A 13,761-nucleotide genomic window follows, 5' to 3' on the forward strand; every position below is an offset into this window, starting at 1 on the left:
AACATAAGTATCACTACTAAAGCTAAGGTACCAATGATAGTTGAAGTCACTATTGTCTGGAAATATGAGGCAATAAAATGGTATAGGGATAGTGACATTTGATGGACGAGAAAATATAAGAGTAATTGGCGGAAGAATCTGCAAGAACATAAGAAGAAAAGGCTGGTTAGAAATAAGAATTCTTATGACACTTTTTATCCACATACTTTGAAAGAGTTTTAGTTCTTGGATGACATTAACCTTACTGCCTCAGGACTATACCCAATAACATAGTAAGTAAGAGATGTCCATACTAAAGACTCTATTAAAGATATGGGAATCTTTAGGATAGAAGCTGGAATAGCATATGCCCATGCAGGATAGAAGTAAAAGTCCCTTTGTCTGTAGAAAATTGGAAGTCTTGAAGCTTGCAGGGACAACTGTGGGATTCCATTAACCATAAATAAGAGAAGTCCGAAATAAAGTGAACCTAGATAGTAACTAGAGTAAACCATATCGATTCCCATTCGAGTACGCAGAAATACAGTCATTGCGATGACTGCAGCCATTGCAAGCTGCAATTTAGGATAAATAAAACATGTCAGTTGCTGAGCATCAGTGAGTTAAAGAATGATTGAGAGTAGCAGCAACCTGGATTGTTTTGAATATATAAATAAATGAGTTCCTTTTCATGAGAAGCAATTCCCTTGCTGTGCAAGCTTTTAATAGTTCCCATTTTGATAGTGAATAGGTATTGAAGGATAGAGCATTCTTATGGCATTGGGACTTGTCATAAGGCTTTGATAGCTCCTCATCAAGACTCTGTCCAATGTGATGTGTTCTGAATTTTTCCATGAATTGATCTACAGAAACATATCTATAACACTTGTCTTGACGAGACCAGTACTGCTCTTGATCCTTTCTAGACAAAACCTGAATATGAAAAATTGAACAAGTTAGGTGAAATAATACAGAAGCTTATAAGAAAAATAGATCAGACTGCCTAGAAATTTGTAATTACCTCCTGTAGAAAATCGGCTGCTCCTTTTCTTTCTGGGCATCTGAAACCACATTCTTCAAAAAAGTTGAGGACATGACTACGAGGGCCATGGTACACAACTTTTCCTTCTGCCATTAAGATGATGTCGTCGAAAAGATCATAGGTCTCAGGAGCCGGCTGAAGAAGTGAAATCACCACAGTAGATTCTGTTATGTGAGCAAACTGTTGGAGGCAAGTGACAATTTGGAAGGTTGTGGAACTGTCTAAGCCGGTGGATATTTCATCCATAAATAGAGCCTTCATCGGTCCAACAATCATCTCTCCTATTCGGTGCAATCAGAAGATAACGTCAATAATCAGAAATTAATTGCAAAAAGATTTCAATAAGTTTCATGCATTGGAAAGTGCAGGTGATCATGCTGAATATTTTTATCAGAAAACCCATGGATAGCATATAATCCTGATGCAATTAGCTTTTTCATGGCACCTGTAGTCAGTCTTTTCTTTTCACCACCTGAGATGCCTCTTCTCATGGCATCCCCTACTACTGTGTCTGCACAGATGTCCAGTCCCATGATCTGATAAGACAGAATAATTTTAAAATATTATTCTCAGGAGTGACAGGATTGAGGATAATAACTATAACCATTTATCTATGGATCTAGAAGCATGATTATGGTTCTCAAAAACAGAATTACCTTCAAGATGTAGGCTGTTTGGAGACTTCTTTCTAATCCCTCCACTGATATTGCCTATAGTAAACAAACTGAACCTTCAGATATAGGCTTGACATAACTGAAGTGAAAAAGCTATAACACATGGATATTGCACTTAACATCATATAATGTTAGCTATGACTTCTTGTATCATTACCCTTATTTTATGAAGAAGGACGGATCCCTATGAGTGTGCTACAAATGTTCACTTGAATTAATAAATTTGTCTTGCTTCAACCATCTTTTCTATTAAACCGAAGGGTTCATGAGAATTAATGTTGTGGAGGAACAATAGAGACAGTCTTTTTGTCAGTAGATTCGATGCTTAAACACCATCAGAGTAAACATTTTTTTTTCATATATACAACAATATTTTGATTATGTTAGAGTAGACAACTTTACGACTTGTTTGATATTTAATCAAAATCTCAGCAGTTCATGTCTATAGCAGAAGCCCATTGATGCAATCAAGGAGGAATAGAAAGAAAAGAAATGGTATGTCTACCTTCATGTATGTGTCTATGTCAGGTTCAGGGATAATTCCTGCCTGCTTCTCCCGTCTGCTTACCTCCTTCATAATTTCTTCATAGCATATACTAGTCTTAGCATATACTATATTTGCTTGGATGAATTCTAGTTATTGTCTCTAGAAAACATTCTAGAGGACATTTGAGCAACTTACCTGCTCTGCTTCCAACACCTTGAAAGCGTGCTGAAAAATCTAATATCTCTCTCACCGTCATTTCAGGAATATGTAGGTCATATTGGCTTATGTAAGCTGATGTTTTCTCGGGAACAAACTCCTCCAATCCAAAGCCATTGTACAACACTTCTCCTCCCACCTGTAAAAAGAGGTTGCTAACATCAAGCATTGGACTGTGGCAATGAAAATCAATCTGTTTGATTAGGTTTGTCCTTCACTTCACATACTACAGATTTTCTTGTAGACAAACTAATTGAAAAGATTCATAAGGGGAACAAAAAAAACTATGCATGATTAGATAACAGCATTTGTTTACTAAAAGGAAAGCATATCAGACAGACTACTTAGACAAGCAGAGATGGTGTCCACATGTCTGAGAAGTTGTAGTTTGATTAGTTATTTCCCGGTTGCAATGGGCCTGCAAAAACAATCACTTCTAAGCTATATTTCTTTAAGCTTTTCGTTGTTGAAGTAGCCACTTGTGGAGGCCAATGGCATGAAAATAATGTAGTTTTAACTGATATGGAGTTGAATTTAAGTGGTATAGTATGGATGATTGAGGTACATCCTTCTGTTTTGATACTTGTTCTCTAATATATTATAGCATTCACAAAGAAGTTGCTTAGGTCATGTAATACATAATAAATCAGGTTGATGAAGTGGAGATGTGTAATGAAATGTTGTGCGAGCATACCAGGAAGCTCAAAATTAAGGGAAGGATTTATTAGATAACAATGAGGCAGGATATAACAACCTAGGACCTTACCAAAAAGGCTAGTTAGAAGATATTACTGAGGTTTCTTGGTCCTGTATAAGTACCTAGGATCTACCCATCACATAACTAATGTGGGACTAAACACACGACCACACGGGTCCTCCCCCGTTTAAACCCTGGCATCCTGGCCAAGCTAAAAGTCCAAATCTATTCAAATCCAATCACAAGTATTATAAATCCAATCTAGACTCATGTTGCAGTATCTTTTAGTCCACATAGGCTATAGGCCAAGTCTGCTTTGATACTATTTGTAATAACGCAGGATTTCACACAAAAGGCTAGCTAGAAGGTATTACTTAGATTTCTTAATCCCGTATAAATAGTCAAGATCTACCCATTGCATAGCCGATGTCGGAACAAACACGCCCGCATGGGTCCTCACACAGGACATGTTGTATGACTTGTAATTTTGGACAAGAAGCTGAATAGCATGGGACATGAGAATCCTAAAGCCAAGGAAGTTAAAAATAAGGAAAGATGGAACTAAAAGAGAGTAAATTAGAGAAAGTTTAGGAGTATATGATTGCTTTAATGTGAAAATAGGGCCATTTGCATATGATATTTGTTCGGTTATATGATTACGATGCATTCATTCCCTGTTTTTTGGATCTTCCATACTAAGACTTATTCAGTTCTTTAACAAATCTAGCTTGCATATCTGTACATGATGATATTGTTGATTTAAACACTCCAGCTTTGCCTTAAATCTTGGTTTGCTATGATATATGGGCCCCAGTAGAGATCTATACTTCTTTCTCTTCTGATCAGGAAGACTGAACCAGGAGGTACCTTGGAAATAAGTCCAAATGCTTTAACCATGTTACAGACAGCATGTAAAATAAAATTAATAGGAATAACTTCTGTAGATGTGAAATGGTTAAGTTAAAATGGTTTTAGAAGATTTATCTTAGCAATATTCCTAGTGTAGCTGCATTGGCAACTGAATATTTGCCATGACCAAAATATTTAGTTGAAGCAGTAAATTATCAATTAAGTGGCACTGTAGGTAGATGTTTCTATTTAGAGCAGTTATAACCAGTTGAATAGGTTGGAACATTCTGGCAGGTTATGGTAATGTGGCCTCCCAAGGAAACAGTTAAGCTATCATGTCAGTTCTGTGGTTTTCTAGTTTAAAGTTGGAAGTGGAGGAAGATTGTTTGAATTCTAATTGTCATTATTTTGTGAACCTTCTAGAGAAAGAAAATTGCTGCTATCTGATTTATGATTTTTCAGAAGAAAAATAAATGAAACCTTGAGAGATTTGTCTAGTTTCCCAGCCAGTGCAAGCAGCAAAGTAGTTTTCCCACATCCTGGAGGCCCAAGCAAGAGTGTCATCCTGCAAGTTGAACAAGTCTAGGTTAGTAAAAGTTTAAACAAAAAAGAGTATGAAAAACTCTTGCCAATATTCTGCTTTTCAAATAAATACAACTGAACAAAAGCATTATTTCTTCTTTCCACAGAAACAGTTATCAAAGGGCTTTAATCCGCGAGAAGGTATGTTTTCAAGTACTTTAAAAAAATAAAGGAATTATAAATTGTCACCTTTGATTTCTGATAAAACCATAGAAAAATTCTCAAAAAGGAAAAAGACAAACAAAAAATTGAACATATCATTTCAAATATTGAGTTGACACATCTCTAACACTTTCCTCGAGGGCTTTACGATCCCACTGATGTCTCTCAAAATGCTAATTTTAGCTTCTTCAGACTTCATGCCCGGCAGCTTTGCAAGACCCTGTTCCACAGAAAGCTCTGCATTACTCTTATTGCAAAATTGCATCACTATTTAAAATGATTGCATAAATCTCCATTGATCTGTTCCTTATTAGTCTCCTCTACAATCTGTTTACAATCGGGGATGAGGATAATAGGAACTTTGGCTTTGTAGACACAATCAGATAGCTTATGTGGACTTCATAAATCCTCACTCTGCTTTTCTTTCCTCGTGGAGGACTACTGTCCCCATTGATGGTTCTTTTTTTTTTTAAGCTCCTTTTGTTGTTTAGCATGTCTATGATAATCAGCAATCTTGCATTTTTCCTTTTCGTAATATAACAATCATTGAGGTGCAGTAGTCTTAAATATGGAATATCTATGTATAAAAACATCTGATCTGGGGAATTAACATTTTTAGATCCTTCAAATATTGAAAGATATATCAATCAGTTGAATACGAACAGTGAAGCGGCACTGCCCTCTCTACCATTCATAAGCATAAGTAAACAGAAAGCTACAGTTCACTTACTGAAATCTTGCTCTTGACAGCATTCCATAAAGTTGGGAGGGGCTTCCCTTGAACTACTACACACTCTGCTTCCACACACAGATTCTTGTATCGCACTTCTATAGTTGGCAGTTTCACATTTACTCTGTAGAAATTATGGTTATAGACCCATCCAACTTAATATACATAGTTATCTTAATTCACTAGATTATATATACATATAAAACTGCATGCTTATTTACACACATGCACATTTGATTGATGCAGTATTTTGTGTCTGTAATTGGAAAGATCAATTTACATGCCAATGATAACATAAAATTTGATTTAAAAATAAAAGGAAACCTACCTGTCTATTCTCTCTCTTTGCTTCCGAAGCAGCCGAAGGTTATCATTCTCGATGTGCTTGATGAGATTCTCAATGAACAAGCGCCTCTCTAGAGCTCCAAGCTTGGTAACATCAATTACGTTCTTCTCCTTCTGTTTTCCGTCACCATTTTGATCAATGTACTGATCAAAGAGTGATTTTCTTATCCGTTCAAATGTAGGCAACCTCTCAATGGCAGCCCACTTCAGCTCATCTTCATCATCACCCCTTGTGGAACTGCTGAAACTTCCCCGAAAACTTGATGCAGCAAACTGAAAGGATGACCTTATGCTCCTCCCTATCTCTTCTAGCTCCATACCAACAGACTTGTCTTCGTTTTTGCCAACCAACTGAGCCATCTTCTCGGGAGGTTTTGAGCCCTTTGCTTTGGAGGCTTCCAAGTAATGACCTGAAATATATAAAGCAGTTGTGTGAGTCCTTTCAATGTATGATGGCGTAGGACACTGCATCACTAGAACTTGCTGGCTAGGAAATCTTCGTGGGAAAGAAATAAAAGAAGCGACAGAAGTGATTGATGGTATTTTAAAATATTTTATATTTTAAGTTCCTATCTCTTCTATCTTTTAAATATATAAATCTTGTACCAGTGAGCTGACTTCAACTCTTCAATGGCTCTCTGCTTTTTATATATCTTGTGGTGATCACTCCAAATTCTGGTAATCGTGTAACCAGCTTACGCAACCAACAGCTTGTGTCATGGCCTGAGCATTAGCTCAGTGCTGACACCCCCACTTCCAAGAGTGGGTCTAAGGTGGGGTAGGAGTAGTTTGCTTCCTTCCCTCCTATTTCCTGCATAGAATTGTCCGGGCTGGGTTCACAAGTGAAAATCTCAGAAATGCCAGAGTACCTACTCTTCTCTTACAGGGATTTGCCCCCCTATTGAGAGAGAGAGAGAGAGAGAGAGAGAGAGAGAGTCATGAGGTGGCATGCTCGCAGCTCTATGCTTGTATTTGATAATGATAGTTCTAATGTCCTTCAAAAAGAAGAGCTTTCTTGCATGGTTACTGTGATAGAAATGCTTCCAGATTATTATTCTTTATGTTATGCAGTAAGATAGCATTGGTGGCTTAATAGTTTCTTCTGTTTCATGAATTCAAATGGACTGTCACTATATTCTGTGAGATAGTTCTAAAAATATTCAGGTAATTCATTTTTTAAATTCTGAATGATTGAATTGTTTGCCGACTATTGAATGGTTTACAGATTCAATGAACTCGTTATAAAATATACAAAAAATTCATTCATCAAACATGCGCAAATAGCAGATATATGCATTTTTTTAATTTTACTACTTTTTCTATTCTCTGTTGACTCTCCAGTGCTTGCTATTTCCATTTGCAGTTTCGCTTGACCCACCCAACATTATTTGTAAGTTAAACATCTTTTTCTTGATTTCTGTGATACATCTCAACCATTTGGAACTTGCGAATGATCTTTTTTCCTTTTTCATCAGAATTTTAGTTTGAATTGCCAAAGTTTCAATTTGGCCTCTTCTCTTTTTTTTTCTCGTTTTTTTCTACGAGGAACATCATGTTTCATCATCGATCGTCGGTGGAATCTGATGCTAGCTGAGTTGTATACAAGACAAACAACAAAACAGAGTTAACTCGAAGCTAATTTGAGAAATAGTTAGCTTCAATAAGAGTAATGATGGATAGAAATCTGCTTTCTTGAAATCCAGAGCAAATCATTAACAAATGAAGATGGTTCAATCTGTGAGACGTCTTGTACTCAAATACCAGGAAAAAAATATCCCATGGAATTCTTGGAGAGTAAGCTACTTGGAAAGATTACCATCTTAAACCTTGGGATAAAGCATCTTGCCTGTATCAAAATGAGGAGCAACTCTCTTGCTTTCTTCAGATGAATGAGATAAACAATTCAAAGTAGACCAAACTACCGATGACTGAGACTAAATGCTGCTGCATCTTATTGACCATGACCAGGCTATTTTTTAAAATTTATTGCTAGGTCTATAGAAGAAGTGTTCTTTATTAATGCTCTCAAGGACAGAAGGAACTGAGAATCAGCAGCAGCATCCCATGGAATTCTTGGAAAGGAAGTAACTTCTGAGCATGTGGATTGTTTGAAAACTTTTGAAGACTGTCTTAATCAATGAAGGTTAAAGTTACCTGTCTGCAAAACAAGTGAAGAAATAAAATTATCATAAAATTCTGAAGTATCTCAAATGTCAGACCCAACATACCTTGTAAACCAAGCAAGGTTAGTGGCCAGTTTGCCGTCAACATCAAGTGAAGCCTGAATTTGATAAGATTAAACTAGTATGTCACTATAAGAATGCAAAGGTGATCATTTCAAATTCCAAATCCACCACTTATCGCAAAACAGGCTAACTTAGAGGCCACATGATAAGTACGTGAGAGAGGAGGAAAAAACACCCAATCATTCATTGTAAACTTGCAGAGGAAGCACATCAAACTCCAAATCCACCATACATTGTAGAACAAGCTGGTGAGCTGCCTGGTTGTAGAAAACTATGAGCAAAGGCTGACTTCAGTAATTAATCACGTACTATGTGGGAACCAAGTCATCCTAAAACAGAAAAGCATCACAATCCAAACTGGTAAGACCTTGCAAAACAATCAGTGATTCTGACTCAGTCATAGTTAACCAGGAGGAAAGGTTGAGTATGGTCCATAGACAACTGAAATATGAGAAGTGATAAACTATCAGGTCATTGGCCAGGCTACAGTCAGTCATGAACAAGGGCTAACTTCAGTTCTATGGTCACAAAAATAGTTCCTGGATGCTGTTCATAAAAGAAAATTCTTAAGAGATTTGAAGAATGCTACGGTGGGGGGCAATCAGTGTTACGACTTACAAATTCTAGCCATTAACTGTAATTATCTGTATGACTAAAACAAAAGGTTTTAAATACAGGTAGCGGCACTAGTACTAGTTTTTGGCTAGTACGGTACTAAACTGTCCCATATTGACACACGGTACAAAATTTTGTACCAATCCTAAATCAGGACAACGAAAAAAAACCTCTTTCTTTTTTCTTTTTTCAGGATTTTTTGTTTCTATGCATAAAAAGGGGATTGGGCTGCTTTTGTTTTGTATGTTTAGTGTTTCAATTATATTTTCAATAGATACATAATGCTGGAGTGTCGATATCAATGAACTAGCAACATTTATAAGTAAAATAACAAACATAGTATATTATTATGATATTAATAATTTATAAAAATAAAATAATCAATGAAAAAATAAAAACACCATATTACAGGGTGTAATCTATCCTCCAATATATCTGGAATTCAAGTAAATTGGAAAAAACTCAGCATGGATGTCCCTAATTTTCTTGGTTTTTGTCAATTTCGGCCTTGAAAAAAAAAGGAAAGTGGGGAAGAAGAGCCTCTTTGGATGCGAAAGCTTTCCTCCAAACTGTGGACGTCCTCTCCCCACCGAGGCCCTCCTCTGCTCCCTTTGTTTAACACTGAATCACATAAAATTATTCTATCTGAAATAGCCATCTAACACTGCAAATTTAAACTTGAAAGTATCATAATCTTCATTCGTCCTTCAAGATCATAAATGTTAATTGTACTGCAGCAGAGGACACTGGTTTCGGTCCGTTAAGATGTTGACTATTCTCAGCTTTGATCATGATCTGGTGAGCATAATAGTGAATTAGCGAACGAAAAAACAGATAGCACACAGCAAAGAGCAGTCAGAATGGAACGATGCCACTGTAAAAGTACATCAACTCCCTAATTAGCTAAGTTAAAGCCCGAATAGATGGAAGACATTTTTTTGCTGTAAGTATAGAGGCATCCCATGTCCTGAATCTACAAGAATTTGCATCACGTTCTAATACAAATTACTAAATAACCTTCTGTTGGAAATAGAAAAAAATAAAGGGACAGCCGAAAGAATTGGCACAACAGAAAAGGAAATGAGAGCAAAAACTAATCAACATAAACGAAATTTTGACCAACAAATATTCATAATTCTTTACATGCATACATTGTACAAAAATCAAAGGGCAGTGACAGGAAGGGCTTAATCTCTGAAGTGGAATACCGAATTATGTCATCCTCTTGATCTTTCATTTGGCCCTGCAGCTGCTAGCATTGATAAAGGAGGTTAAACCCGATATGAGCAAGTCCATGGAGTAAAAGCTGGGGATCAAGATGGCATTCTACATTCTTCGTTATACCAGTCCTGCAGTTCCAGTAGAAGCATCGTATCTTTCTATCATTCTGGAAAGCTTAAGGTTTGGTTCAATCCTTGACCTCAAGGTTGCAGCACCAAGCACCTTCATTTAGCTAAAAGATCAACCCCAAACATCTTTGGATTCTCCTGTTCCAAATCATAAATCTTGTCAGTCATTCCTTCCTTCCTATATGCATCCACCAAGATAGAATATGTTGTGGAATCTGGAGTATAGTGCCTATCATTCATACGCTTGAACACCCTCTCCATCTCCATCAGATCTCCTGCCTTTGCACATGCAGATATCACAGCATTATAGAATGAGGTGTTAGTTGGTATCTCCAGCCTTTCAGCTAACTGAATGCTGCCCACTACCTTATGAAAGAGACCAGCATTACTGAACCCTTTAATCAGACAACAGAAGGTCTTGGTATCAGCTTTCATCCCCTCAGCACGCATCTGATTGAACGCATGGTCCATATTTTTTGCATCACCTACATCTGCAAAGGCCTCGATCACATTATTATAAGTAGAGGTAGTCCATGGAAATGCGAGCCTCCGCATGTATTCCATCACTGATGTCATTTTGTCATACATTCGTCTCTTTCCATAGGCACCAATCAGAATGTTAAAGGTGCGTGTTTCTGGTTCAATTCCAAACCCGCGGAATCTCTCATACCATTTTTCCATTAGATCAACCTCACCTCTGTTGCCAAATAAGCTTAAAATGATATTCATAGTCCAGATATCTGGTTTGCAAGCAGTACTCTCAAGCATCCCAGAAAGAACTTTCTCCATCTCATTGAATTTTCCAGCCTTTCCGTAACCACTAAGAACTATGTTCTGTGTGACTGTGTTTGGGGTTATTGAGCGGTCGCACATGTCCTGATACAAGGAATCAACCAGTTCAAATCGGGAAGCTTCCACACATGCTTTTATCAGTGTACTGTATGTATAGGCATCTGGTTGACAAAGGGGCAAGGTCTTCATTTTGTTGAGGACTGAAAATGCTTCATCAAGGAGGTTGCTCCTACAGTAAGCTGCTAGCAAGGCTGTGTAAAGTTCAGAAGTGGGTTGCAATCCCTCTTCCACCATATTGTCAAAGAGTTCCTGTGCTTGGTAGGCTTGACCTGATTTTCCAAGTAGGATCAGGAGTTTCATATATGTGCTTTCTTTTGGATAATAAAAGGGTTGTTCTTTGAGCATCTCAAACACCTATACCAAGGTATTGGAAATATATCACATAAACCAGGCAACTACATAAAAACTTTCGAAAATTCTAGCCACCAACTCACCATATTACTAAATAGCTGTTTTCAAAAATGATGGGATGGCAAATGTAAGTGTTATGCTAGAAGAAGATTAAGATTAAGCACTTAAATGATCTAAACAAGATGGAAATTCACAAGCATTGCAGAAGGCACGAAAATGAACTCTTGCTCAGAAATGAGACCTCTGGCAAAAAGATATAATCTTATGGAATCTCAGCTTAAGTTATACTAGTCAACAACCGAACAGAGATGGCAAGTGTTACGCCACACATCAATGTATTTAATAGTTGAACTTACCCGGTAAGAAGGTACTTATGTATGATGAAGCATTTATGCTGGCTACTACCAAAACTTGATAAAGCTCATATCATCGATTTGGGTTGTTCATTACAACATGTTTCACAACTCACATCTATAACTTGTTCTTAGGGTCACATCTTTTATTCAGTTGGGTTGGGCATCAATCTATTAATATCTTCTTCACTGCACCTGTTTTACAATGCATGCACACAAGCATGCACCAGGAGGAGGAAAGAGAGTTTAAAAGGAAGAACCAAAATACAAGTTTGAAAGAGGCAAATGGACAAAGAGAAGGATTAGAAGCAGCATGGGCATTCCGTTGCTCAAGAGTTGAAAGGCATCTCTCTCAAGAGCATCTACTTCTTCTCCTACTAACCACCAGTACTGATATCTCTTACTCCCAAAACCCCATTTCCCTTCTCATCTTGCAACCATCTTTCTTCTTGCTTCCTTTCTTTACCATATGACATGCTTATAACCATCAAGCCTTGTCCGAGCAATTCGGGTTCGGATTTATCTCTCTTTTTCAGTTGCCGTTCCTACATAAGCTAGCCTCTTATGACATTACAAGATTTTTCACTTCCAAGATAATGTCAATATAGGATTACTTCAAGAATTTTAGGGATAAATCTTAATTTAGATACGAATTCCAAAAAACTTAAGCTATTCTTTTTTCATGAGGGTGTGGAACTTCTGTCCTGAGCCACTGATCACCCAATTATTTCCAAGCATACGAAAGATAAATCATTATACAAGCCTGGACCAATGAACAACTTTCTCAAGTAAATACATTTAAAGGGATATCCCATAAGTAAAGCTAAATTAACACAAAAACGTGACTTTTTTAATGAATTCAACCTCAGAAACTCATTTTTCAACCAAATTCACAAATTTTTAATCATTCGATATACTGAAAAAGAAGCAAAAGCAAATCTTTGAAATCTACAGCAAGAAATAGAAAAGGGAAGGAAAAAAAAAAGAAGAAAAAGAAAGATGGCGAACCTCGAGGGCCTCCTGCCACTGCTTCTTCTGGATCTTCTCGGCGAGGGCCTCCGTGACGGTGCTCACCCAGGCCTTGGCGGCCGCACGGTCATCGACTTTCTTCTTAACGTTCTTGATGGGAGTCCTGGGAGGCTTGGAGACCGCGGCCTCCGAGACCCCCGGGAACTCCCCCTCCTTCCAGTGCCGCTTCTTCGGGGGCGGCACCGCCTTGACAGCGGCCCTGCCGGCGGCGACGGAGGAGGTGGTGATGGAGGGAGAGCTGCTCGAAGCGCCGGCCTTCCTCACACGGTCATTGACCTTCTTCTTGACGTTCTTGATGGGAGTCCTGGGAGGCTTGGAGACCGCGGCCTCTGAGACCCCCGGGAACTCCCCCTCCTTCCAGTGCCGCTTCTTCGGGGGAGGCGCCGCCTTGACAGCGGCCCTGCCGGCGGTGGCGGAGGAGATGATGAGGAAGGGAGAACTGCTCCAAGCGCCGGCCTTCCTCGTCCGGGAGCCGAGGGCGCAGCGCAGCACCCGAGAGAAGCCGTCGGATTCTCTTGTTCTTGGCTCGCCGCGCGAAGGGAGGAGGAGAGGAGGCGAGGCGAAGGAGTAGAGCGACCATGAAGAGGCCATGGCTTGGAGTGAGCTCGGAGTTGGGAGCGAGAGGGATGGTGGGTGTATGTTGTAATGCTTCCAAGAAGATACTTATACAGCGTCACTTTTTTTTCGTTGCGTACCTCTTTTGGCTTAACAAAAAAAAGAGAGCCTGCGGAGGACCTCAATAAAACCATAAAATATGTACCATAAAAGAAAACTATAAAATAAAACTAAGTTCAACTATAGAATGGTCAGTCTCATGTATTCGTATTAAAAATATATGAATCATCATTTAAGCAAAATATATATATATATAGTAAAATATAGTCAATTATTATGATGAAATATTTTGAAAAAAAAATCATCAAATAACCTATAAAATATGAATAACTTAAATCATCATTTAAACATGTGGAAAATAATTTCTGTATTATACACATATATAAATATCACTAGCCATACAATTTTCAAGCACTTCCAATGACTTTTTTTCTTTTTGTATTACTTCCATTTAAAAAAAAAAAGAAAAGAAACTGAGAAGTAGGATGAGAAGAAATTTGGTGAAATAGGCGAGGGACCATAAAAGCAAACCCTAATTCACTGTTAATAATACTCAACCAACTCAACCAGTTGCCATCCTGGGCATAC

At 38.0% G+C, this 13,761-nt stretch overlaps 2 protein-coding genes and 1 long non-coding RNA gene across 8 annotated transcripts in view; 1 reads left to right on the forward strand and 2 right to left on the reverse strand.

Annotated features, from left to right (window-relative positions):
- The window catches only part of LOC120109999 (ABC transporter G family member 41-like), a 15,284-nt gene extending 9,050 nt beyond the window's left edge, over positions 1-6,234 (reverse strand). For 2 of the 4 annotated variants that reach the window (XM_088717124.2, XM_088717123.2), the window contains exons 1-10: positions 5,747-6,234; positions 4,425-4,509; positions 2,378-2,537; positions 2,201-2,277; positions 1,678-1,731; positions 1,467-1,557; positions 1,001-1,302; positions 631-912; positions 241-554; positions 1-138 (exon numbers count right to left, since the gene is read on the reverse strand). The exon at positions 1-138 is cut by the window's left edge and continues 23 nt beyond it. In XM_088717124.2, the coding sequence (XP_088573250.2) occupies positions 1-138; positions 241-554; positions 631-912; positions 1,001-1,302; positions 1,467-1,557; positions 1,678-1,731; positions 2,201-2,277; positions 2,378-2,537; positions 4,425-4,509; positions 5,747-6,234 (1,991 nt within the window). Of the gene's footprint in view, positions 139-240; positions 555-630; positions 913-1,000; positions 1,303-1,466; positions 1,558-1,677; positions 1,732-2,200; positions 2,278-2,377; positions 2,538-4,424; positions 4,510-5,746 lie in introns of those variants that run through there. The other 2 variants (XM_089929274.1, XM_089929273.1) reach the window with 2 other exon arrangements.
- Positions 1-6,856, forward strand: part of LOC120110015 (uncharacterized) — a 17,178-nt gene extending 10,322 nt beyond the window's left edge. The window contains exons 3-6 of one of the 3 annotated variants that reach the window (XR_016399639.1): positions 4,407-4,530; positions 4,634-4,667; positions 5,665-5,851; positions 5,946-6,856. This is a non-coding gene — a long non-coding RNA (uncharacterized LOC120110015). Of the gene's footprint in view, positions 1-4,406; positions 4,668-5,664; positions 5,852-5,945 lie in introns of all 3 variants that reach the window. The other 2 variants (XR_005510798.3, XR_016399638.1) reach the window with 2 other exon arrangements.
- A 2,849-nt stretch (positions 6,857-9,705) lies between these two features.
- PPR2 (Tetratricopeptide repeat (TPR)-like superfamily protein) lies at positions 9,706-13,324 on the reverse strand. The gene is made up of 2 exons (XM_008812125.5): positions 12,538-13,324; positions 9,706-11,179 (listed from the first exon to the last, which is right to left on the reverse strand). Exons 1-2 carry the CDS (start codon positions 13,147-13,149, stop codon positions 10,070-10,072), a joined length of 1,722 nt encoding a protein of 573 aa, XP_008810347.3. The 5' UTR covers positions 13,150-13,324; the 3' UTR covers positions 9,706-10,069.
- Between the last annotated feature and the right edge of the window lie 437 nt (positions 13,325-13,761).

Source organism: Phoenix dactylifera, chromosome 2, assembly GCF_051530095.1.
Source record: "Phoenix dactylifera cultivar Ajwa chromosome 2, Ajwa_hap1_PhDact_Kaust_v1.1, whole genome shotgun sequence".
NCBI classification, from domain to species: Eukaryota; Viridiplantae; Streptophyta; class Magnoliopsida; order Arecales; family Arecaceae; genus Phoenix; species Phoenix dactylifera.